The sequence below is a fragment of the Symphalangus syndactylus genome, chromosome 3, assembly GCF_028878055.3.
Source record: "Symphalangus syndactylus isolate Jambi chromosome 3, NHGRI_mSymSyn1-v2.1_pri, whole genome shotgun sequence".
NCBI classification, from domain to species: domain Eukaryota; kingdom Metazoa; phylum Chordata; class Mammalia; order Primates; family Hylobatidae; genus Symphalangus; species Symphalangus syndactylus.
Window position 1 is genome coordinate 118,586,473 of NC_072425.2, and position 26,733 is coordinate 118,613,205.

General features: G+C 41.0%; 1 protein-coding gene across 7 annotated transcripts in view; it reads right to left on the reverse strand.

Annotated features, from left to right (window-relative positions):
• TRPC6 (transient receptor potential cation channel subfamily C member 6) overlaps positions 1-25,958 on the reverse strand; it is a 150,407-nt gene extending 124,449 nt beyond the window's left edge. For 3 of the 7 annotated variants that reach the window (XM_063636447.1, XM_063636451.1, XM_055272878.2), the window contains exon 1: positions 25,094-25,675. In XM_063636447.1, the coding sequence (XP_063492517.1) occupies positions 25,094-25,263 (170 nt within the window). In that variant the 5' untranslated portion in view covers positions 25,264-25,675. Of the gene's footprint in view, positions 1-24,933; positions 25,073-25,093 lie in introns of those variants that run through there. The other 4 variants (XM_063636446.1, XM_055272877.2, XM_063636448.1 and 1 more) reach the window with 4 other exon arrangements.
• Positions 25,959-26,733: the final 775 nt, after the last annotated feature.

Below are 26,733 nucleotides of genomic sequence, written 5' to 3' on the forward strand. Positions count from 1 at the left end.
TTGAAGAGTGAATAGGTTTTAGGTAGGAAAACATTACAAAAAATGTTAAAGCTGTTTATTGTCTGTCGGCTGTGTATGTCCTGTCAATCTTTTTTTTTTTTTAATTTCTTGTTCCTAGTACAATAATTACTGCCTAATAAGTACTCACCATACATTCATTTAATTTATAAATTTTTAAAGTCAAGTATGAATGGAGTGAGGATAGAGAGGATGGGAATATCTGCAAATGGGGCTGGAGGGAGAAGAAAAGAGAGGGGCAGGATGGGAGGAGACACTGGGAGTTTGTGCAAAACTGGGTATGCAGAGCATGAAGGAGGAAGTGAACACACATAGGGGCTATAGAGCGAAGGTGAGGGCAGTACAGGCCTCTGCATCCCTCTACCCAAGAATCATCCAGCTAGTTTCATATTAAGTATTTTCCTTCTTTGTTCCATTTTCTACTTGTACATTTAGAGTGAGAAAGAGATGGCCAGAGGAAAACAGGGTTATATGTTTAACTGCATGAAGCTACAGAAACAGAGAATGTTACTGCACGCATTGCAGGATTTAACAAACTTGTCCTTCTTCCTACTCCCACCTCCCCAATAAAGAATCCAATGTGAGACATCAGTTCATAAAGAAAAAAAAAAAAAAAAAGACTGACATCTTTAATACTGAGTTTTTAGTATCTGTGAAGATGGCACATGCTTTTGCATTGTATGAATGCTCTTTAATGTCTTTCAATACAATTTTAAATTTTATTCCATTAAAGCCATGTTTTTTGCTAGTTTATGTGAACCGTATATTTATTATGTTTTCTAACAGTTCATTGCTGATATAAATGAGTATGATTGATTTTATATAACAATCATATATGCAACAATTTGCTAAACTCTCTTACTGTATCTAATAATTTTTCCATGGAATTTTTGAGCTTTATTATACAATCTTATGCTAATAGTGGCACTTTTATTTCTTCCTTTACAAACTTATTATTTTTATTTCTTTCACTTTCTATTGTGCTAATTAAGGCTCCAGTACATGCTTATAGAAGCAGCAGTGTAGGCATCATTGTCTTCCTCCTGAATTTAAAAAGAGATGCTTCCAATATAAAAGCAATTGAAGAAGACACAAACAAATGGAAAGATATTCCATGCTCATGGATTGGAAAAATCGATATTTTTAAACCTTTCATATCACCCAAAGTGATATAGAGATTCAAAACAATATCAAAATTCCAGTAGCATTTTTCACAGAAATAGAAAAAAAATCTAAAATGTATACAGAACAACAAAAGAATCCAAACAGCCAAAGTAATCTTGAGAAAGAAAAACAAAGTTGGAGGCATCACACAACCTAATTTCAAATTATATTTGAAAGTTATAGTAATCAAAACAATATGGTACTGGTTTAAAAACAGACACAGAGATCAACAGAACAGAATAGAGAGCCTATAAATAAAGCCAAGCACATAGGGTTAAATAATTTTCAACAAGGGTACAAAGAAGACACAATGGAAGAAAAGATAGTCTCTTCAATAAATGATACTGGAAAAACTGGATAGCAACACACAAAAGAATTAAATTGGACCCTTCTTACACCATACACAAAAATCAGCTCAAAATTGATTAAAGACCTAAATATAAGATCTTTCCCTAGGAGAACACATAGGATAAAAGCTCCTTGACATTGATCTTGACAATAATTCTAGGACTTCTTCAAACTGAAAGCTTCTGCGCAGCAAAGAAAACAATCAACAAATGAAGTATTCAAAACTACATAATATTCAGAAAAAGAAGAAACTAGAAAAAGAGTTTAGTTAATAGCAAAATTTTCATCCTTTGGGGAAATTTTACCCTAAAAATCTTGGGTGATTTGAAAAAGGACAAATTTCCTCAATACTTCCTGAAATTACAGACTTGAAGTTTACACTGAGAATCCAAATGAGGAAGAAAGTCAATATTAAGATAAAAATAAAATTCTGAGAAATTCTTTTATCCTGTAATTCAAATATAAAATTATTGCAACAGGCTGTTCTTTAAGAAACAAATTGGAAGGGGAATTTTTTTAATATACTTTCTCAAAAAACAACTCTCTGACATTACTCTCCTGACATCTTATCAAGCATATCACACAGACTCATCATTTCTGCTCCTAAAATATAGTAAGAATAGCACCTTGTATATAATAGATATTTGATGAAAATTTGCTAAATTAGAATATACTATTTTCTAATTTATTTGACAATATCTGATCATTGGACCCTAAATAGCATAATTTTTTAATCTCATATGTTTGTTCTTGGATAAGTACACAGTAACAGTTTCCTTGATTGAAACTAGGTTTATTTTCAACTCTGGTTTTCATAGTGAATCTAAAGTAGTTGAAATAATAGGTTCCAAAACTAGCTACATATTAGAATCATCTGGGTAATTTTTAAAAAAATATGTCATTGCTGGGCTCTACCCTCAGAAATTCTGATTTATTTGGACTCTTGTCAATCTTAGGGAAACTGTATTTTTAAAAATCATTTAAGTGATTCAGAAACATAACCAGATGTGAAAAACCATTAATTAAAACATTTTTTAATCCCCATCATCTGGTGTACATGTTTAGACAAGGGCTTGCCAATATTTTCTCTATGTTCACTTAATGCACAACACTCTTTCTTCAGGGATATCTTTCGCCATAAGTTTCTAGTAAATGGATATTAGATTCTTGCAGGTAAGAAGTGACATGGGGATAATTTCTAAGCCACTTTGTGTATATGGGGTATATTGTAATCTAATTTGAAAATAATTGACCTAATTTCTAGAAGACAGATTACAATAAAAATCAACTAAATCACTTTGTAAGTTTTGCCTAGGCACAACATGGTGCAAATCAAAATTATATTATCAATAATGTGTAACTTTTAGACCTTTTTTTGCTTACCCATTCTTTTCTAACTTTCTTGATTTTAAGTTGGATTTCTTCATTTCAGTATTTAAGATTTTTTTTCTGGAGATAATGAGCTTTGGTCTCAGGAAGTTTAGTTTTCACAAATTCTTTCAACTTAAATAAAAATTTATACCCCTTTCCTCTTGTTATTAAAATAAAAACAAAAAAGATGTATCCCCATAGGTATTCTATCAATATGAAAAGAAAAAATGTTTATATACATATCTTGTTTGTAGGATTGTTAAAAAATATTTAACAAGCACCATTTTAGAGATCAAGAATATATCACCGAGCTCTTATTACTCATCAAGTTTGCTGGCAAGATGGCCCAATAGGAACAGCTCCGGTCTGCAGCTCCCAGCGAGATAGACACAGAAGGCGGGTAATTTCTGCATTTCCAATGAGGTACCCAGTTCATCTCACTGGGACAGGTTGGACAGTGGGTGCAGCCCAAGGAAGGCCAGCCAAAGCAGGGTGGGGTATCACCTCACGTGGGAAGCGCAAGGGGTCGGGAACTCCATCTTCTAGCCAAGGGAAGCCATTAGGGACTGTACCATGCACTCCAGCCCAGATACTGGGCTTTTCCCACAGTCCTGGCAACCCACAGACCAGGAGATTCCCTAGGGTACCTATACCACCAGGGCCCTGGGTTTCCAGCACAAAACTGGGCGGCCTTTTGAGCAGACACCAAGCTAGCCACAGGAGTTTTTTTTTTCATACCCCAGTGGTACCTGGAATGCCAGTGAGACAGAACCATTCACTCCCCTGGAAAGGGGGCTGAAGTCTGTCTCAGGGGGGTCCAACCCCCATGGAGCCCAGCAAGCTAAGATCCTCGGGCTTGAAATTCTCGTGGCCAGCAGAGCAGTCTGACATCACCTGGGTCACTCTAGCTAGGTGGGGGGAGGGGCGTCCACTATTGCTGAAGCTTGAGGGGGCGGTTTTATCCTCACAGTATAAAAAAAGCTGTGGGGAAGTTCCAAACGGGTGTAGCCCACCACAGCTCAGCAAAGCCCCTCAGGCCAGACTGCCTCTCTAGATTCCCTCCTCCCTGGGCAGGGCATCTCTGAAAAAAAAAAAGCAGCAGCCCCAGTCAGGAACTTAGAGACAAAACCCTCACTCCCCAGGACAGAGCACCTCTGGGAAGGGGTGGTTGTAGGCACAGCTTCAGCAGCCTTAAACGTCCCTGCCATGCAGCTCTGAAGAGAGCAGCAGATCTCCCAGCACAGTGTTCGAGCTCTGATATGGAACAGACTGTCTCCGCAAGTGGGTCCCTGAACCCCGTGTATCCTGACTGGGAGACACTTTCCAGTAGGGGCCAACAGACACCTCACACAGGACAGCTCTGGCTGGCATCTGGTGGGTGCCCCTCTGGGACGAAGCTTCCAGAGGAAGGAACAGGCAGCAATCTGGGCTATTCTGCAGCCTCCGCCGGTGATACCCAGGCAAACAGGGTGTGGAGTGGACCTCCAGCAAACCTGCAGCAGAGGGGCCTGACTGTTAGTAGTAAAACTAACAAACAGAAAGGAATAGTATTAAAATAAATAAAAAGGAAGTCCACTCAGAGACCCCTTCTGAAGGTCACGGACTTCAAATACAAAAGGTAGATAAATCCACAAAGATGGGGAGAAACCAGTGCAAAAAGCTGAAAATTCCAAAAACCAGAATGCTTCTTTTCCTCCAAAGGATCACAACTCCTCACCAGCAAGGGAACAAAACTAGATGGGGAATGAGTTTGATGAACTGACAGAAATAGGCTTCAGAAGGTGGATAATAACAAACTCCTCAGACCTAAAGGAGTATGTTCTAAGCCAATGCAAGGAAGCTAAGAACCTTGAAAAAAGGCTAAAAGAATTGCTAACTAGAATAACCAGTTTAGAGAAGAACATAAATGACCTGATGGAGCTGAAAAACACAGCACAAGAACTTCGTGAAGCATACACAAGTATCATACATGCCAAATTGATCAAGCGGAAGAAAGGATATGAGAAGATCAACTCGAAATAAAGCATGAAGACAAGATTAAAGAAAAAAGAGTGAAAATAAATGAACAAAGCCTCCAAGAAATAAGGGACTATGTGAAAAGACCCAATCTACGTTTGATTGGTGTACCTGAAAGTGATGGGAAGAATGGAACCAAGCTGGAAAACATTCTTCAGAATATTATCCAGGAGAACTTCCCCAACCTAGCAAGGCAGGCCAACATTCAAATTCAGGAAATACAGAGAATACCACAGAGATATTCCTCAAGAATAGCAACACCAAGACACATAATCATCAGATTCACCAAGGGTGAAGTGAAGGAAAAAATGTTAAGGGCAGACAGAGAGAAAAGATTGGGTTACCCACATAGGGAAGCCCATCAGACTAACAGCGAATCTCTTGGCAGAAACTCTACAAGCTAGGAGAGAGGAGGGGCCAATATTCAACATTCTTAAACAAACAGTTTTCAAACCAGAATTTCATATCCAGCCAAACTAAGCTTCATAAGCAAAGGGCAAATAAAATCCTTTACAGACCAGCAAATGCTGAGAGATTTTGTCACCGCCAGGCCTGCGTTACAAGAGCTCCTGAAGGAAACACCAAACATGGAAAGGAACAACTGATACTAGCCACTGCAAAAACATATCAAATTGTAAAGGCCATCAACGCTAAAAAGAAACTGCATCAACTAATGGGCAAAATAACCAGCTAACATCATACTGACAGGATCAAATTTGCACATAACAATATTAACCTTAAATGTAAACAGGCTAAATGCCCCAATTAAAAGACACAGACTGGCAAGTTGGATGAAGAGTCAAGACACATCAGTGTGCTATATTCAGGAGACCCATCTCACATGCAAAGACACACATAAGCTCAAAATAAAGGGATGGAGGAATATTTACCAAGCAAATGGAAAGCAAAAAAAAAGCAGGGGTTGCAATCCTACTCTCTGAAAAAAACAGACTTCAAACCAACAAAGATCAAATGAAACAAAGAAGGCCATTACATAATGGTAAATGGATCAATGCAACAAGAAGAGCTAACTATCCTAAATATGTGTGCACCCAATACAGGAGCAACCAGATTCATAAAGCAAGTTCTTAGAGACATGCAAAGAGACTTAGACTCGCACACAATGATAGTGGGAGACTTTTAACACTCTACTGTCAATATTAGAGAGATCAAAGAGACAAAAAGTTAACAAGGATATCCAGGACTTGAACTCAGCTCTGGACCAATCGGACCTAATAGACATCTACAGAACTCTCCACCCCAAATCAACAGAATATACATTCTTCTCAGCACCACATCACACTTATTCTAAAATTGACCACATAATTGGAAGTAAAACACTCATCAGCAAATGCAAAAGAATGGAAATCATAACAAACAAGTCTCTCAGACCACAGTGCAATCAAATTAGAACTCAGGATTGAGAAACTCACTCAAAACCGCACAACTACACAGAAACTGAACAACCTGCTCCTGAATGACTACTGAGTAAATAACAAAATTAAAGCAAAAATAAAGATGTTCTTTGAAACCAACAAGAACAAAGACACAACGTACCAGAATCTCTGGGACGCAGCTAAATCAGTGTTTAGCGGGAAATTTATACCACTAAATGCCCACAAGAGAAAGCATAAGAGATCTAAAATCGACACCTTAACATCATAATTAAAAGAACTAGAGAAGCAAGAGCAAACAAACTCAAAAGCTAGCAGAAGACAAGAAATAAGTAAGATCAGGGCACAACTGAAGGAGATAGAGACACAAAAAACCCTTCAAAAAAAATCAGTGAATCCAGGAGCTAGTTTTTTGTAAAGATCAACAAACCAGATAGACCGCTAGCCAGACTAATAAAGAAGAAAAGAGAGAAGAATCAAATAGATAGAATAAAAAATGATAAAGGGGATATTACCACTGATCCCATAGAAATACAAACTACCATCAGAGAATATTATAAACACCTCTATGCAAATAAAGTAGAAAATCTAGAAGAAATGGTTAAGTTCCTGCACACATACACCCTTCCAAGACTAACCCAGGTACAGGTCAAATCCCTGAATAGACTAATAACAAGTTCTGAAAATGAGGAAGCAATTATTAGCCTACCAACCAAAAAGAGTCCAGGACCAGACAGATTTACAGCCAAATTCTACCAGAAGTACAAAGAGGAGCTGGTACCATTTCTTCTGAAACTATTCCAAACAATAGAAAAAGACAGAATCCTCCCTAACTCATTTCATGAGGTCAGCACCATCCTGATACCAAAACCTGGCAGAGATACAACAAAAAAGAAAATTTCAGGCCAATATCTCTGAGGAACATTGATCCGAAAATCCTCAATAAAATATTGGCAGACCAAATCCAGCAACACATCAAAAAGCTTATCCACCATGATCCAGTTGGCTTCATCTCTGGGATGCAAGGCTGGTTCAACATACACAAATCAATAAATGTAATCCATCATATAAACAGAACCAATGACAAAAACCACGTGATGATCTCAATAGATACAGAAAAGGTGTTTGACAAAATGCAACAACCCTTCACGATAAAAACTCTCAAACTAGGCATTGATGGAATGTATCTCAAAATAATAAGAGCTATTTATGACAAACCCACAGCCAATATCATACTAAATGGGCAAAAGTTGGAAACATTCCCTTTGAAAGCTGGCACAAGACAAGGATGCTCTCTCTCACCACTCCTATTCAACATAGTATTGGAAGTTCTGGCCAGGGGATTCAGGCAAGAGAAAGAAATAAACCGTATTCAATTTTGAAAAGAGGAAGTCAAATTATCTCTGTTTGCAGATGACATGATTGTATATTTAGAAAACCCCATTGTCTCAGCCCAAAATCTCCTTAAGCTGATAAGCAACTTCAGCAAAGTCTCAGGATACAAAGTCAATGTGCAAAAATCACAAGCGTTCCTATACACCAATAACAGACAAACAGAGAGCCAAATCATGAGTGAACTCCCATTCACAATTGCTAGAAAGAGAATAAAATACCCAGGAATCCAACTTGCAAGGGATGTGAAAGACCTCTTCAAGGAGAACTACAAACCACTGCTCAAGGAAATAATAGAGGACACAAGCAAAAGGAAAAACATTCCATGCTCATAGATAGAAAGAATCAATATTGTGAAAATGGCCATAGTACCCAAAGTAATTCATAGATTCAATGCTATCCCCATCAAATTACCATTGGCTTTCTTCACAGAATTGGAAAAAACTAATTTAAATTTCATATGGAACCAAAAAAGAGCTGGCATAGCCAAGACAATCCTAAGCAAAAAGAACAAAGCTGGAGGCATCCATCATGCTACCTGACTTCAAACTATACTACAAGGCTACAGTAACCAAAACAGCATGGTACTGGTGCCAAAACAGATATACAGACCAACGGAACAGAACAGAGGCCTCAGAAATAGCACCACACATCTACAACCATCTTATCTTTGACAAACCTGACAAAAACAAGAAATGGGGAAAGGATTCCCTATTTAATAAATGGTGTTGGGAAAACTGGCTAGCCATATGCATATGGATCCCTTCCTTACACCTTATACAAAAATTAATTCAAGATGGATTAAAGACTTAAACGTAAGACCTAAAACCATAAAAACCCTAGAAGAAAACCTAGGCAATACCATTCAGGACATAGGCATAGGCAAGGACTTCATGACTACAACACGAAAAGCAATGGCAACAAAAGCCAAAATAGACAAATGGGATCTAATTAAACTAAAGAGCTTCTGCACAGCAAAAGAAACTATCTTCAGATTGAACAGGCAACCTACAGAATGGGAGAAAATTTTTGCAATCTATCCATCTGACAAAGGGCTAATATCCGGAATCTATAAAGAACTTCAGCAAATTTACCAGAAAAAAATAACCCCATCAAAAAGTGGGCAAAGGATATGAACAGACACTTCTCAAAAGAAGACATTTATGCAGCCAAAAAACACATGAAAAAAAACTCATTAGAGAAACGCAAATCAAAACCACAAATCAAAACCATCTCACGCTTGTTATAATGGTGATCATTAAAAAGTCTGGAAACAACAGATGCTGGAGAGGATGTGGAGAAATAGGAACACTTTTACACTGTTGGTGGGAGTGTAAACTAGTTCAACCATTGTGGAAGACAGTGTGGCAATCCTCAGGTGTCTAGAACTAGAAATACCATTTGACCCAGCAATCCCATTACTGGGTATATACCCAAAGGATTATAAGTCATTCTACTATAAAGACACATGCACACATATGTTTATTGCAGCACTGTTCACAATAGCAAAGACATAGAACCAACCCAAATGCCCATCAATTATAGACTGGATAAAGAAAATGTGGCACATATACACCACGGAATACTATGCAGCCACAAAAAAGGATGAGTTCATGTCCTTTGTAGGGACATAGATGAAGCTAGAAACCATCATTCTCAGCAAACTAACACAAGAACAGAAAACCAAACACCACGTGTTCTCACTCATAAGTGGGAGATTAACAAGGAGAACACATGGACACAGGCAAGGGAACATCACACACTGGGACCTTTCAGGGGTGAGGGGCTATGGGAGGGATAGCATTAGGAGAAATACCTAATGTAGATGACGGGTTGATGGGTACAGCAAACCACCATGGTATGTGTATACCTATCTAACAAACCTGCATGTTCTGCACATGTACCCCAGAACTTAAAGTATAATTAAAAAAAAATCATCAAATGACCTAAGCTCCAAGAATATAAAACTCCAATAATGTATTTCTAAAAATGCTAAGATGAAAACTTGATACCCTAAAGGCAAAGTCTAGTGATACCATATGACGTCCATAGAGGAAAGAATTGTAGAGATAAGGCCAATACACTGAAATCATTTTGTATAAGGCAGGCATTGATTTATTCATTTCACAAATATTTCTTGAGTCCCTACCAGATGCTAGTCATTTTTTACAGAGTATATCCTTTCCTCATCAAACTGGTATTCTACTTTAGAGGAAGCATAGAACAGTAAAGGTAAAATCAAACAAGCAAATAAACAAAACAGTCAAATATGAGCCCAAATCCTGACTGAGATACTTAAGAACCATTAATTCTTTGGCAAATTATTTTACCTTTCTGAACTTCTTTTTCTGCATTTACAAGTAGAAATAATATTTGTTAGGTGACGCAAGGTGCCAAAAGATGGCACTGTTTCCAGGTTCTTCTTCACCCAGCACTACGTTGGCCTGCCTCCCTTCAGGCCTGCCCCCCATCCAATCATCAGTGCCCATATAGCCCTGGGGGCTATAAATTACTCCACCCAACAGCTCTCTCTCTCTCTCCCCTGCATGACCTGACCTCAACCTCTCCAGTAAAGATCTCTTGGCTGTACTCGGTGTGATTTGAGTTTGCCAGCATCTCTTTCATTTGGTGCCATGACTTGGATCAGGACTCCCCACTTTTAGTGGGATCCCGATCTCTTCTTAGACTCAACCCAAACCCCTGACTGGCCTTCACCCATTCTCCTGTTCCCCAAGCTGTTCGCCCAACACCGGCCTCGTCTTGGTAAGTCTTCCCCTCTGGGGTCTACCTCTCTAGGCAGGCAAGAGACTCCATGAAGCGCCTCGCCTCAAGCCCCTAAGGCCATGGTAGACCCCAAATAGCAAAACTGGCCCCCTAGACAACCAAAGCAAATGGCCCACTTATGGGTCTCTCGATCCTAACATTCTCCAGGATCTCTACAATTATTGCGAGCGAACAGGAAAATGGGTAGAGATCCCATATATCCACGGCTTCTTTCTCCTATGGGATAGACCTAACCTTTGTCTCCCTTGCAAACCACAGCAGCTCCTTGCCGCTCTTAAACCGCCAACCTCTCCCTCTGCCCCTGACTTCGACCCAGCTGACGAACCCCCCACATACCACCACCCTCCGCCGCACCCTCTGGCCACCACCCAACCGGAAGTTGCCCAGCCTCCTGCTGCCTCCCCACTCCACGCCCTCAACCGCCTATCCCGTCAGCCCTGGCCTTCAGCCCCCCCAACCACTCACTCAAAGTCACACCCCTCCTCCTTGCCCCCCTTAGAGAGGTGGCAGGAGCTGAAGGTATTGTCCGAGTCCATGTCCCCTTTTCTATGGCTGACTTATCACAAATAGAAAAACGCCTAGGCTCCTACACTTCCAATTCTGCTTTCTCCTTAAACACGAACCCACAAACCCCTATTCCTAAGGCGTAAGCTGCCGCCCTCATGCCTGCTCCGAGCCCACTCTTCTGGCTCTCCACCTCTTACATCTTCTTCTACGGACCCTCCTCCGCCAACAGGCCCCCTTCACAACCCTACTACCTGTTCACCCTCAAAGAATATCAAACAACCCCAGCCCTACCGCTAGGAGCACAGGCAGTACCTGAGCATGAGCCCAATTGGGATTATTACACCCAAAATGGAGTATCAGCCCGAGACCATTTTGCTACTTGCATCATAGCTGGTCTACGGAGGGCAGCTCAAAAGGCAGTTAACTTTGAAAAACATCATGAAGTCATACAGGATAAAAATGAAAACCCGTCCACTTTTCTAGATCGCCTTATACAGGCACCCCAATAATACACCAACATAGATCCCGAAACTCCAGAAGGTAGGCAACTCGTCATGTCCCATTTTTTTGCTCAGAGTTTTCCTGATATCAAAGGTAAACTAAAAAAACTGGACAAAGGCCCCCTCACCCCTCAAAATGAGATCTTAGCGACGGCATTTAAGGTGTATCACAATCAAGATGAGAAGGCAAAGAGGTAAAAGTACAAGTTACTGGCACAAGCCCTTCAAGCCTCCCCTCGATCACACAGCCATAAGTTGTCATCTGCCCATCCATCCCAACATCAGCCCCCAGGGCCCTGTTTCAAATGAGGAAAGGAAGGGCACTGGGTCCGAGAGTGCCCAAATCCCAGGACCCCCAACTGGCCATGTCCTAAATGCCACCAATCTGGCCAATGGGGCATAGACTGCCCCGGCTCCCGAAGGGGGGCCGGGCCGGCCACCATCCCAACTCCCGATCTTCTAGGATTGGCCATTCAAGACTGACGGGGCCTTGGGACTTCCTTCCCAACACAAATCATCACCACACAGGAGCCCAGGGTCTCTTTAACAGTGGATGGACATCCCATCACCTTTCTCCTAGACACCAGAGCTACTTTCTCGGTTTTAAGGGAATTTTGGGGCACCACTTCCCTCTTTGGATCTCCCATAGTCGGGGTCGGAGGCCAAACCATACGTCCAAGAGCCACTCCTCCCCTCTCCTGCACTTTCTCCGGCCACATCTTTTCCCATCGATTCCTAGTCATGCCACAATGCCCACTCCCTTTGTTAAGAAGAGACATTCTCTCTAAATTTAAAACCTCCATCACCTTCAACCCAATCACCCTCCCGCAATCCACCTCACTCATTGCCTTGGTGGTGAGTTCCATAGATCAAACTCCTGCTCCTACTCTGCCTTCGCTCCCAGCCAGCGTCAACCCCATAGTGTGGGACACCACCACCCCCTCATTAGCACTCTGTCCTCCCATACAAATATTCCTTAAAAACCTGCACCACTTCCCCAGCCAACCCCAATATCCTCTCCCCATCTCCAGCCTGAAAGGATTACAACCAATTATTTTAAACCTCTTAAGAAAAGGGTTCCTCAGGCCAACCCATTCTCCATTTAACACCCCTATTCCAGCAGTAAAAAAACCCAATGGTATGTTCCGCCTCATCCAAGACCTCAGCCCTTATCCTCTATTCCTCCTAGTGCCACACATTTCTCAGTCATAGATCTTAAAGATGTCTTTTTCACCATTCCCCTCTCCCCTCAGTCACAAGACCTGTTCACCTTCACTTGGACTGACCCAGACGCTAAACAATCACAACAGCTCACATGGACAGTGCTTCCCCAAGGGTTCAGAGATAGCCCCCATATCTTTGGTCAAACTCTTGCCTCAGACCTACAAAAATTACACTTTCCCCAGTCCACCTTCCTACAATATGTTCTAACCGGAGGTCACACACCAATGTCATCAGTTACACCCAATGCTCCTTCGACGCATCCTCAGTAAACCTTCCCCTCCCTAAACTCACCATAATAAATAGCGGTTAGGACCCTTATTTCCACATGTTCCACTTTGCCATTTGCTTTCCACACCAACAATCCCGCAGCACCTGTAAAACTGAATGGCCCCAAAACTATGGGTGTCCCTGGACCAGCTGTGTTATGAATTAAATCACCAAAACAATGCCTCATCTTGAGCAATTCACATCACCGACCCAGCCAATGCAATCTGGGGCCAGGCAGCCACAGGGGGAATATACCCAAGCAATGCCTGGTCTTATCCAGCACAAACTATAACCATCACCCGTACCCTAAAAACTGACTCCCAACAGGTTCTAGCCGAAATTAACGTACATATTTCTCAAGGAGAGACTGAACTACAATCCCAGCTACACCCACAGGCTGACACAACCTCCATACAGGCTTCCTGGCTTCTGTTCCTCAATCAAGGATTACTACTATTAAGCACCTCTCAGTTCCCTACTTCCGATTGTTTCTTATGCGCAAACATCAACAAACACCCTCTTGCTGCAGTTCCACTATCTAGCTCCATAAACACAAGCAACTCCTCCCCTCCGACCACTGGCTTTGTAATCTCCCATGTCCCCCTCCTTGCCAACTTCAGCGTCCCTATTCCTACCTGTTACAACACAAGCTACCACCCCCCATCGCCCCACAATGTAACATGCAAACAAACTGTCAACCCCCCCAACTTTCCAGCTCCAGATGGCCTTTTTTTTTTTTTTTTGGGTAACAGCCATTAATTCCTCTATCCCTGGCCCCTGCATACCCACCATATTAGTCCCTCAACTCACATTGCTCTCTTTCTCTGAAGGCCTTCAAGCCTATCAGCTTAATCACCCTAAACCCAACTCTCCTGAGGACAGCCGGAAAAAAAAAGCAATCTTCCTACCTATCATGCTTGGAATCTCTCTAACAACCTCTCTCGTAAGTATACAGCGTATCCCAAATTTCAGACGGCCATTGAGGAAATGGCTTAGTCTCTAGCCACCCTCCAATGACAAATCACATCTGTAGCTACTGTCACCCTTCAAAACCGCCACGCCATCGACCTACTCACAGCCAAAAAAGGCGGTACTTGCATCTTCTTACAGGAGAACTGTTGTTATTACATTAATGAGTCCCAAGTAATCGAAACTAGCATTAAAAACCTACATCAGATAAAACGTAAACTAATGAATGCTAGCACTACTCCCTCCCTTTGGGAAACCCTCAAAACCCCCCTCTTAGCTTGGCTCCTTCCCTTTTTAGGCCCCCCTAATGGGTATGGTCGCTTTCTGCACACTACTCCCCTGCCTCATTAAGTTTATGAAAAATCAAATCTCTTCCATATCTAACCAAACATTTAACCAGCTTCTCCTCAGAAACTACCAACTTTTAGCCACCAGCGAGGATGGGACAGATTCCACAGACGGGCTCACAACCTGCTAACCCAAGCCACTCATGACAACCGCCAACCGATTCCACAAATTTCTCAACGATCTCCATGCGGACAGCTGACTCATAGCCAATCCATCGCTACCCTTCAAATGGATCACAATGTTAGAGGAACCTTCATGGACTTCACACCCCAAGAGGTGTTTACATATGCCGCCACACTACTCAGGCTTATTCTACTGATAGATGCCCCTAACAGTCCTCTCTTTACTCCCCCTCAACGCCCCCACTCAGCAGGAAGTAGCCAGATGAGATACGACGCCCCTCCACCCACCTCTAAGAGAAACAAAAGGGAGGAATGTTAGGTGACGCAAGGCGCCAAAAGATGGCGCTGGTTCCGGGTTCTTCTTCACCCAGCACTACGTCGGCCTGCCTCCCTTCAGGCCCCCCCCCATCCAATCATCAGTGCCCATATAGCCCTGGGGGCTATAAATTACTCCACCCAACAGCTCTCTCTCTCTCTACCCTGCGCAACCTGACCTCAACCTCTCCAAACAAGATCTCTTGGCCGTACTCGGTGTGGTTTGAGTTTGCCGGCATCCCTTTCAATATTACTAACCACACAAGTTTGTTGTGAGGATCAAATAAGCTAATCTAAATAAAGCAAGGGCCTGGCATATTCTTACTGTGTTTTCAAGTCAGCTAGAGAATAAAATCCAAACTTCTTAGCTTTTGGACAGATCATAAACAATACTGTTTGCCTTGTAATCTTTCATGTTTCCTCTTCTTTCTCATTTACAGTAACTCTAGCCCACCGAACATATTTCATTGATTCTAAGACACATATTTCTCCCATTTTAACTTCTCTACATACAACATGTCTTATAATCTAAGCCTTCTTGCAATCACTGTCAGTCAAGTGTCAGTCATTACCATGACAGAGTTTTCATCATCAGTGCATGTGCCAACATTAAAAACAATGGCATCCCGAGTTTCAGAATGAATGGCATGGCTTGAAAAAAATCCTGGGAACAGTAGTGAAGCTCCTTTCAAGCCTAAGAAACAAATACGTACGTGTGTGTGTGTGTGTGTGTGTGTGTGTGTGTGTGTGTTGAAAAGGGTGGAGAGTACGTAAGGAACAGTTGAACGAGATTTGTTTAGCAACATGCTGGAACTGTTAGTCAAAATACACTACTTATACGTAATTGCAAAGTCAGTTTAATTGTCTAGCACCAAAAGCTTTTGGTCTATTATGGATTCTTTAGATTGTTTTAAAGAAATCCTTCATCACCAATGTCCTTTTGACACAGAGCACAATCCTGTGGAAAAATATGGGCACTGAAGCTTGAGTTGAAATGCGATTCTGTAGACTTCATCCCTAAATGTGAAGGAACTTAGGAATACCATAACAAATTAATTTTTTAATTATGTGCATAAGAGTTATATATGATCCAAATCTATATCTAATTGAGTATAAAGAACTGTTTTAAGAGGTATAAAATAAAAATCTAAGATATAATTTAACTGATAACACTTCTTTTTGCTTATTTCTTGAAGATACATAAAATGTCAAAGCAGGTTACAATTGATAGAAGCTTAGACTTCATGCTATATGTTATTCACTGGTTACCCTAAAATGTGCTTAATGTACCAAAGGAACTTAAACAAATGTTTGTTGAAATAAATTAAGAATCTTTCCAGATGGAATACAATGTCTGGCCCTGATTGCTCCTCCAAGAAAAGGGTTCCTGCAGAAATCCTTCCCCTAGGTAAGTGTGGGGATTTTCTTACTGCCCAGGATCAGCTTTTTATAGCTGCTTCTGCCACTCTTCAATCTACTCTATACAAAATTCTGTTTCAAGAAGGCTAACTCAGTAATAACAAAAATGATTTTTATCTATAACAGTTTAACTCCCTAAAAGAATTTTTAAGTTACCTTTAGAAATTGCCATTTCTAATTCTTATTTTGACTCCTAGCTCTCAAGATAGTTTTGTTAGCGATTCCCATGAAGAGAACTCTTCCTAGTTTTTTTGTTTGTTTGTTTGTTTGTTTGTTGAAGGTTTTGTGCTACTGCAAGTCAGGACAAAATGCTTTTTGTGTCACAAACCAAAGCTGGTGCAATTGAAACATGAACTCTGCTTTGAATAGGCAGTCAATCTTAACATGACTATCCACACTGTAATTGATTCCTGGCAACTTATATTTTTAGATGAATACCATGTAAATGCTTTAAAAATTATGCAAATCTTATGGTTAAATCCCCAGTTTCACACTGTCATGTGAGTCAATGTCTCTAAAACAACCTGCATTATAGCTTAGAAGCAGTTTTAGCCACATGATGGCAATGAGAAGTAAAAGAAAGCCTTGCCTTTTGCAATCTTTAGTCATGATCAGTTTGTGGATCTTTGGTAACATTAGCAATCGACACACAATTTTGTTACCATTCATAGTCTTCCTTGGGTGACAAAGATTGGCGATTTTTCAAAACCTAGTTTCACTCTTTATTGAAATAAGAGATAAAACAAAATCCTTTGCTCTTCCCTTTCTTTCTTCCCATTTGTGCCAACTGCTAGCTGTGTAGCATTTGGCAAGTCACCTACCTTCTTTTTACTGTGATTCTTTTTTCTTATCAGTAAAGTGAGGATTATAAAAATGCATATCTCATAGGTTTGCGATAAGGATTAAATGAGTTAACACCTACAAGGCACTTGGAGAAGGGCCTAGTATACAGAAGTCACTAATAAATCTAGCTATTATTTCTATTCTTGCTGGACATAATCATATAAAATCAACAGAGATGAATGAATAGATTAATGAATTAATGAAAGAAGAGAGATATAAAGCTTGACCTTCAAAGATGGCTAAAATTTCAACAGAAAGAGAAAGTGGGAGTTAAACATACTTATTACTGCTATTTATGCCCTTTTCTTCCAGTCTTCTGCCCGCACCCAGGATATAACTTAGATATAATGAGCACAGCACAAGGAATGTTGGTTCAGTAGATCAGAGCCAACGTGTGGCTCTCCAAATTCCTATGAAAAGGGAGAAGAGAAGGAATGGGGGTGAGTGCGCTTTTGAAGAGCATAATCCACCTGTATCCAGCTGTGCCTGGCTGAATACTGAGAGAATAGAGGACTGAGATATGGGATACTGAGAGAATCTGCCAGCCCCACGGTCCCCGTGTTCCAGCCCCAAATATATTGGGTTTTGCCCACTTGACAACAACCTACTGGCTGTGTAACTTTCTGCACATTGTTTAACATTTCTAAATTTCAGCATTGTTCTTTATAAAACAGATGCTAAAAATAGCTGAGTAGATGCTCTGAAGATCAAATTACATTTGTATGACAACTAGAAAAGAACCTGCTACAGAATAGGTATTCAAAAAATCTTAGTTGCCCCAAATATATATAAATATTTTGGATTAGTCCTCCACAGAAATAGCAACTTACATTAAACTGTATATAATTCTAGTTAATATCATTTCTCCTCTTTGTCATGGCTGAGAGCTGAATTAGGTGGAGAACAGTTATGCTGCAATCATATAGGTTGTTTGAGTATGTGTAACACTCATTTCTGTATTCTGCTCTAAACAGAGATTCTATAAGAACTGTAATTCGATCAGTTCCAATGGCTTAAAGCCTCTTGAGCAGCATACCAAATTTTAGATGCCAAAGTTTAATTGAAATTTGGCATATGGATAAGCACTTCTGAATGTATTGAAAGCCATCAGAAGATTCCTAAACAAAGAGCAATCACACACGGTAATTTTATCCAACTGGAACCAATTATATTTGGCATTTTTTGTGAAAGAGGGAGAAAAATAAGAATGGACTCAAGAAAATGTTTTCCTTTTATGACTTTTACCCTCTTTAAGATGAATTGCCTTATGAAGTTACTTCTTACAACTCAAGGAGCATAACTGTCTAGAGAAAAAAATTATGCAATGTCTTCCTGGAGGCAAACATTTTGTTACAGAATAAATGTGGACTTTTAAGCACATCTGGCAATCATTCCACAATCTACAATGCTGGCATCCTAAAAATGTTTCACGATAATAATATGTTACCAGTGGAGTTGATTACTTCAAGCCAGGGGAGGTTTCAGCACAAAACAGGTCATTTCCATGCAGCACACAGAGCTTCAAAGTCATCAGCTATGAGACCCACCATTAATCCAAGTGGTTGGGGGAGATGATTACTCCTAATAGAAGGGGAGCCAGATTCGAAGGTGGTTTTTACATGTGCTTTTCCCCCTGGAAGAGCAAGCTTCCACACTGCAAATCTTTCATCAAAGTCTAGGTCTTGGCTTTATGGTTATAGATGCTATTTCAAAGGGTATAATAGATTATAGGATTCTTTCTGCGTTCTAAACCACTACATATGTATAAGAAATCATTGTATCACACATGTTCTTTTATTGATTTCACTTATCATTCAATAAATGTCTTGTTAAGAAAATCAGCCCTTTAATTTTATTTGGAAATACCTTGTACTGCTGCTGGACTGTCATGTTCTGATGTGACTGCCCCTTTGGGGTCAGAGAGTAAAGCCACACCTCTGTGTGTCAGTGGTGGTATCTTTGCTTAAAGGAGTAGACCTATCTAATGTCAATCATCTAGGAAAGGCGGAGAATTTTAAAAAGAAATAAAGTTTGGAAAATAGATATTACACCAAAGAAAAAGGTTGTGGCGGGAGGTGGGGAGGCAGTCATTCTTCAGTCTGGGCTAGGACTGAGGACTAGATTGATTGAGCATGGTCTGCAGAGGGAAAGCAAAACACTCACTGACAAATAGATGACACTTGGGGCCAGGCAAGGGTCAGTCCCTAGGAGACTCTATAAATGAGCTGGAAGAGCAGTTATAGCCAGCCAGGAGTTTTTCCCTTTTTATTAATTCTCTTTGGTAAAGATATAGCCTCACCTCAGGTGTGCAGAGAGAACGTTAAGGAAAGAGCCTCAGGCTAGAGAGCTAAAAGAAGAGTAGTATGCTGGTGGCAGTAGTGATTGGTGAAAGATCCCCTGAAAGATGAGTCTTTGTGACAGACAGCTGGAATATAAGATATAGGTGTCTCTTCTGATATGCACATTCACTCTTCTGCCCAACTTAGCTGATCCAGATGCTATTTTATTAAAGTAGCGGGCATCATTTTATTTCTTAATAGAATAAATATTGAGAAGAAGGAAATCTCTTTGTTGAAGAATAGATTAAATGGCACCTTCTCTTTGCCAGGCACTGTGTTAAGTATGGGGGATGAAGGACAGACCCACTTCCTGTGGCTTACATTCTAGTAAGAGGAAAAGGACATGTGAACAAATAAGTGTAAAAATGTGTAACAGATGTTTCAATGAACATGGTTGCCAAAAACGAGGGAGAGATAACAAGGATATGATAATTTAATATGATGCATAGGCCTGAGTCCATGTTCTTCAATCTTAAACTTCTTTAAGAGACTAGTTACCCTATTGGCAAGTAATATCAGGAAAGATTCTCTAGCCTACAGTCTGAATTTTTTCATTCCCTTATTATCAATGTGTTCAATACTAACTTTTTTTTTTTGCCTGGAGAAAAGAAAGCAATATGTGGGGGATTTTACTTGTGGTCTCTAACATTACATTACCTTTCTTAAACTGGGAATTCAAACTCTGGATCTTGCATTCATAAATGGGGTTCAGGTCATCCAAAACCCTCTTGAAGTCAATAAAATTTTTAAAGGATCTGTGACCCATTTTATAAAAGTCACTTTTTGTTTTTTCATATGAAATAGAGGATAGAATTAAGAATCACTTTGAGTTTCCTCTAAGACTGTGATGCAATAAGTCACCTTTTAAAAATATTTAGTACAGGCCGGGCGCGGTGGCTCACGCTTGTAATCCCAGCACTTTGGGAGGCCGAGGCAGGCGGATCACGAGGTCAGGAGATCGAGACCACGGTGAAACCCCGTCTCTACTAAAAATACAAAAAAATTAGCCGGGCGTGGTGGCGGGCGCCTGTAGTCCCAGCTACTCGGAGAGGCTGAGGCAGGAGAATGCCGTGAACCCAGGAGGCGGAGCTTGCAGTGAGCCGAGATTGCGCCACTGCACTCCAGCCTGGGCGACAGAGCGAGACTCCGTCTCAAAAAAAAAAAAAAAAAAAAAAAAATATTTAGTACATATCCATCAGAGACCTTATCAGCAGTGGAGCACTGACTCCATTAATAACTAGAGAGTAAACCTTTTATGTAATGGAAAAGCCATCGTTCTTACAAGCTATACATTCTTTAACCAAGGTAATATCAAAATATATTATGAGTGCATTTCCACTGTAAATACTTTGAATTTTAAAACTCTGTCATTCAATCTCTATGTTTTGATTAATTTTTAGTATTTCTTCTTGTCTTTGGTGTTCTGCAATTTAAATGATATGTTTAAATGGGTTTATTTTTATGTTTTACACTAACATTGGTATACTTCATAAGCATGAAAATTCATTATTTCTGGAAAATCCTCACCCATTATCTATTCAAGTGTTGCCTCTCCCACTTCTATATGTTTTCTTTTCCTGGAACTCTTACCTTCTAGCTCCATTACTCTTAACAATGTTCATATAAAATATTTTTTATGTCTCTGCATTTTGGGTATTATCATCAATTATGCTCTAATCTGCATTTAACCCTTCCATTGAATTTTTTTAAGAATTGTATTTGTTACTTATAGATGTTCTATTTGTCCTTTTCTTTAAAAATGTCATTTTTTTCTTAAGGTTTGATTTATTCTTTTATATTGTCACCATTTATACGTACTTTTAAATATTCTTTTTCATGTTGTTGTTTTATCTCAACTTTTTAAAAAAATCCACTCACTACTGCATGTCTTATATCGACTCACTCACGGTTGATTGAGTCCATGGTCCACTGACTCTCACTCTTGGTCGATTTTTTCCTTGTGTGTTTTGTTATTCATTATAGCAAGCGTATCTTTAGCAGGACTTGCTTTCTTCTTGAAAAGCCTAGGCAGTCTAGATGCTTGATACTAGTCTTTCATAATGATTTTGTGTTTTAGTCTTATAGGAGCCTCAGGAGTATTTTCCATGTTGAAAATTTCTAGGCTAGTTAGGTAGGGTATAAAAACAAAAACCCCAAAAAGATATTCTCAAGGGGGAGTGTTCTTTTCTTCCTACTATTAAAGTTTCCTGTTCTCACTGTATGTTGGTGGGCATATATTTCTAGCCTACATTTTTATTTAATGGCTTTATGCAGGCACAAGGGTATCTCAGTTCCAGCTCTCTGCCTCATCTGGCACCAAGAGTTTACCTTCTTTCTGTCTCATATGGACATTAGATTCCATGCTCCTTGGTCACTGGGACGCATAACTCACAGGACAACCACATCATCACTTCACAATCTGTACTCGCTTTTAATGTCTTTGTTCTTAGCACATGGTAGATTACCCTTTTATTTTTCACAAAATTGGGAGATGTTTTAAAATCATTTAAAATCTTTTATCCAGTACTGCTAGGTGTCTGTAACCATCAATTTTTCAGATTGTCTCAGTCAGCTGCATTGCCAGTGCTTTAGTTTACAGTTTACTGTTTCATTATTCATAATCAATCAATTACTCCTTCCCAAGCAGAAAGTTTAGTTGGACTATGTTTTCAGATCCTGAGATTTTAGAAATGCTTAACTTTTTTAAATGTCTGGGATTCTTCCCCAAGTTCAGAAGTGAAGAACTGTAAACATATCTTTAAAGTTCTAAATAAAGGAAATCTGAAATGCCTCCTGGGACTTTGGCAGGACATGGGCCTTTCTTGCTAATCACCATTACAAATTGATCACAATAGAGAATATTAATTGATTTGCTATTGAAAGTTAAATAAAGAGAAAATCTGAGTCATTTTCTTCTAAACACCATTTCAACTTATTACTACTTTAACTATTAAGGCCTTATTGCACATAATTGCTCACAAATAAGATAATTTACCACAATTCTCAGTAGTAAAATCTCCATAAATATATGTAAAAAATCTTTTTAAATAAGAAAACTATGAAACAGAAATTTTTGGCAAGAGTCATAGAATGTATTTCACAGAAATGACAACTTACAAAGACTTGGGATTTTATAAGGGAAGATCTCAATGATTTGAGAAATGGCAATATTCATATCTAAAATGTACTAGTGATTGCCACTTTCAGAAATGATACACCTCCCACTCTGAACAAAAAATGAAATTGTATAAATCACAAGTCAAAAGCATATGGAAGAGTTGATTTGTACTCTACCAGAGGGAGTAATTTTCTTTAGCTCTTTCTCATACATCATAGGTGTGAAGTACTTTTGTTTCTTGGTTAAAATTTTTCTGTTAGTTGATTATTCAACTGGAAAAACTTAAAACCTTGTCAGAGAAAACAGTGGATGAAATGTAACTATAGAACCTTTTGGAAATAATAGATTCCTATAAAACCAAACTCAAATTCTAGAGTATGGCTCACTCTTACTTGTATTATAGTACCTCTGACATCATGCAGAAGGTGGATGTTATGAATTGAAGCACATTAAAATATTTCTGTTCATCACTCTGCTGCTCAGCTCTATTTATTAAGAATAGTCCAGGATTCTTGAACTAAGGGAGAAAAATACATATTCACTAAATACTGCATGTTGAGGACAGCCGGGTAACATAGTGAGAACCTGTAGCTAAAAAACGTAATAACAAGAATTAGACAAATTAGGCAGTAAGCCACATTTGAAGAAAGCACTGGGAAGAGTTTTCAGGATAACTTGGAATTAATACTTTATTTAGTCTCTCTCACTACTGATATATAACCACAAGGTTTTTAATCAAATCGTTTTTTGACAGACACAGCGACAAGTGATTACAGGGATAATAGAATGAAAAAACGTTTTGTTCATGGAACAGTCTAATTTTTAAAAAGCCATATAAATTTTTAGTCACCTGGTTTAGCCAGGAGGTATTGTTGCCGAACCTATAACCCTCAGACATCAGAGATCTTAAGTTTAAGCCAATAAAAATTCCATCTACGTCTTAAACTTACACCTTCAAAGTAAATTTTAAAATAGCAGCATTTCAGAATATCCAAGATTTATTTATTTTTCTTTCTATTCCTGTTTCTTCTTGTCATATATCACCTTGCTATTCAGAGGGTGGTCCATGGGCTAGCAACCTTGTCATCATCTGAGGGATGTCAGAAATGGAGAATCTTGGGCTGTACCTAAGACCTGCCTTCTCAAAATCTGCACTCTAACAAGATTTCCAGATGATTTGTATGCTAGCCATTAAAGTTGGAAAAGTCTGTACTATGAGACATAAAAATATCTTCTAACTTAATACATCAAGTGTAAGATTTCTTTGAGGGATGATGAAATTGTCCTGGAATTAGATATTAGTGGTGGCTGTACAACTTTATGGATATATTAAACAATAGTGCATTGTACAACTTAAATGGGGGAATTAGATGGTATGAGAATTATGTCTTGAACTTTTAAAAAGGAAAATATATACATAATTGTAAATGCTCTTAACTTGCACAGCACACAGATGAATGAAACCAGTTCCAACTATTTTCCTCTATCTTTGAGAAAAATTAGATGCTCCCTTCACTGGGGCTCACCTCTTACTTCAAAAGGGCACCACAGCAGGCCTTGAGACTGGGCAGCCCTGACACAGCACCCATCTATCAAGAGGGTCTGCCAGGCGCCTATGGGGAGGAATCCTTCCTCCAACTAAAGCTGTTTATAGAGCTGAGAACCTCGGGAAACCGCTTGCGGGTAGATGTGACAAGTCAGGAAACTTGACTACCCAATCACCCAAAGGGGCAATGGGACAGAAATGCTATCTGCCCGCTGCACATGTGGTCACAGCGGTGTCGGGGAAGCGGAGTCTTTTCTTCCGGAGTCCACTCTGCTTACTACCTACCTCCCCTCCCGCCACCCACCCAGCTAAAAAAAAAAAAAAAAAAAAAAAAAACCCTAGATTCATAAACAAAAGCTTGTAGTTACCCACAGCCCAACAAACGACCCCGACGCCCTCACTTCTATAGCCCGTGAGTCTCCCAGTCCCTAACAAGCTCGTCTCCCCAGACGCCCCTGGTAAAAAGCTTCGCGCCGCCGGTGGAGAGGCCTATTGGTTCTATTTCTGTCTTCACTCCAAGGCCCCAGGCCCGGGGATAGGTCCTGGTCTAACTTTGGCTGTCCCACGGTCCAAGGACCTGAGCGCTCAGCCCGAAACGCTAAGCCAAGCGTGGAGACTGCCGGGCGCACCCAGCACTCAGGCGGCTCCAACCCTTGGAGTTCTAGTCATCTCTCCCACATAGGCTAAGAGTCACCCGGGCGCACATCTGAATCAGCCCCCTGTTCAGATCACGCCTGTTACGTGGCGATCCTGTCTCTTGGAGAGCACAAGATGAAGGGGTCTGGAGAAATCGACCACCCATCTGATCACCTGCAATGGTGTTGGTACTATGCGGTCTCACTCTCGTGGGCAAACATATCCATGCGTACCTACGAGGAGCAAACCTAGACACCCCCGCCTCCCCACTCCCCGAGCGCCCCTCCACTCACTCAGGTCCCAGCCCTGGCTCTCGCGGACCTCCCAGCACCGTCCTAGGAGGTACACACGCGGGTTCAGAACGCGCGCGGACCGCACTCGGCCACTCCTGCGAGCGCACAACCTCCCTCCGCGCAGCCCGCGCCCGATCCGCCCCGCGTCGCCGGCACTCACAAGCAGGGGTAGTAGCCGTAGCAATGCAGAGGGGCTTGGGGGCAGCCGTCTTCTCCCAGCTCCGAGTCCATTAGCAGATAGTCCTGGCTCTCGTTGCGCCGCGCACCGGCTCCGACAGCGCCCCGGGGAGAACTGCCCCTCCGGGGCCCGAACGCCGGGCTCTGGCTCATGGCGGGAACGCCCGACTGGCCTGGGCCCCGCTCCCGGGGGAGCCGAGTGGGCAGTTCCAGCGGGGACCCGGTGCGGAGGGCCCGCGTCAGCGGCCGAACTGGTCCTGGGCAGACCGGTGCCCAGGGGACGGCGATGAGGCAGGGGGTGCAGACGCCCACCGCAAGTGGCTCGCCCACTGGCCCGGGGAGATGTCGCCACTTAAGGGGGTGCAAAGAGGACCTTGACCTGAGCAGGTCAGGCCAAGAAGACCCCGCGAGGATGCGTCCGGGGCTCCCGGGCAGAGAGGGCACAGGCGGGGCCGCTGGTGGTTGCGAAGCGTAAGAGCGGAGAGCAAGGGAGACAGCGCTGAAGAGTTACTATGTCAACAGAGACTCTACAGCCCTCAGCTCCCGCCTTCATCCCCCGGCATTCTCCGTCAAGATCCCCACCTTTAAAGGGATCCGAGCGACGTTCTAGAAAGCAGCCAAAGCCTGTCCTGTAGCCACAACTTTCAGGAGGTGGTATGAGCCTGAACTAGGAGGAGCCAGACACGCACTCTTTTTTTCCCCTCTACTGTTTAGTTGGCTTATTTAGTAAGGATACCAACTGCGGACTTTCTAGGAAGCTTCCTTTAAGAACCACTCTGGAAGAGCTAAAGAAACCTGTTCCTTAAAAGGGACACGAGCCTCTTCTTTCTCCAGACTGCCTTCATTTTCTTTGGGCATTTTCTCTCTTACTCTCAACTCATAAAGTTATTATGACTCTGCTTTAAAAATGAACAACGTTCTATGTTCCCAACGCCAGATGTTCCCAGTTCCTGAAAAAACCAACAAAAATAGGCAAGCATTTTCCAATGATACCGATGAAGAGGCCAACAACCTGCTTACTTCAGAGAAAAAATTTTCCTTCCATCACTGCGAATGGAAGAATGATTTCTCTGCCAGATGTTTCCCACGTTTCCAAGCTGTTTTTATTTTTAAGACTTAGTTTTAAATTCTGATTAATATGCATACGTGTGAGAAGTAAAAACTTGTCAACAAGGATGAATCAGTATTTGTAGACCTTTAAGCAGTAGTAGCCAATTAAGAACCATTCATTAAGTCAACAAATACTTAATGAATGCCAACTGCGTTTCAAATCCAGAATTCGGAGGCAAACAAGCAGATGAGGCACCTGTCTGCCCTCATAGAGCTTTCATGGCAGAAAGGCGGACCAATTAAATAAGCAAATGAAAAAATATCAAGGACAAATGCTACAATGAAAATAAAACAGGTTGATGTGATGGCAGCTGGTGAATGACTACTTCAGATGAGATGGTTAAAAGAGGCCCCTCTAAGGAGGTGCTAGTGAAGTTGAGACATGCATGGCAAGCAGCCAGCCATGAAAAGATCAGAGGCCCATTGCAATTGGATGAAAGAAAGCCAGACTGAAATCTGTCTGCAAAGGTGCCTTTGGTTCCCATGAACAGGTGGACAACAAAATGAATGTTG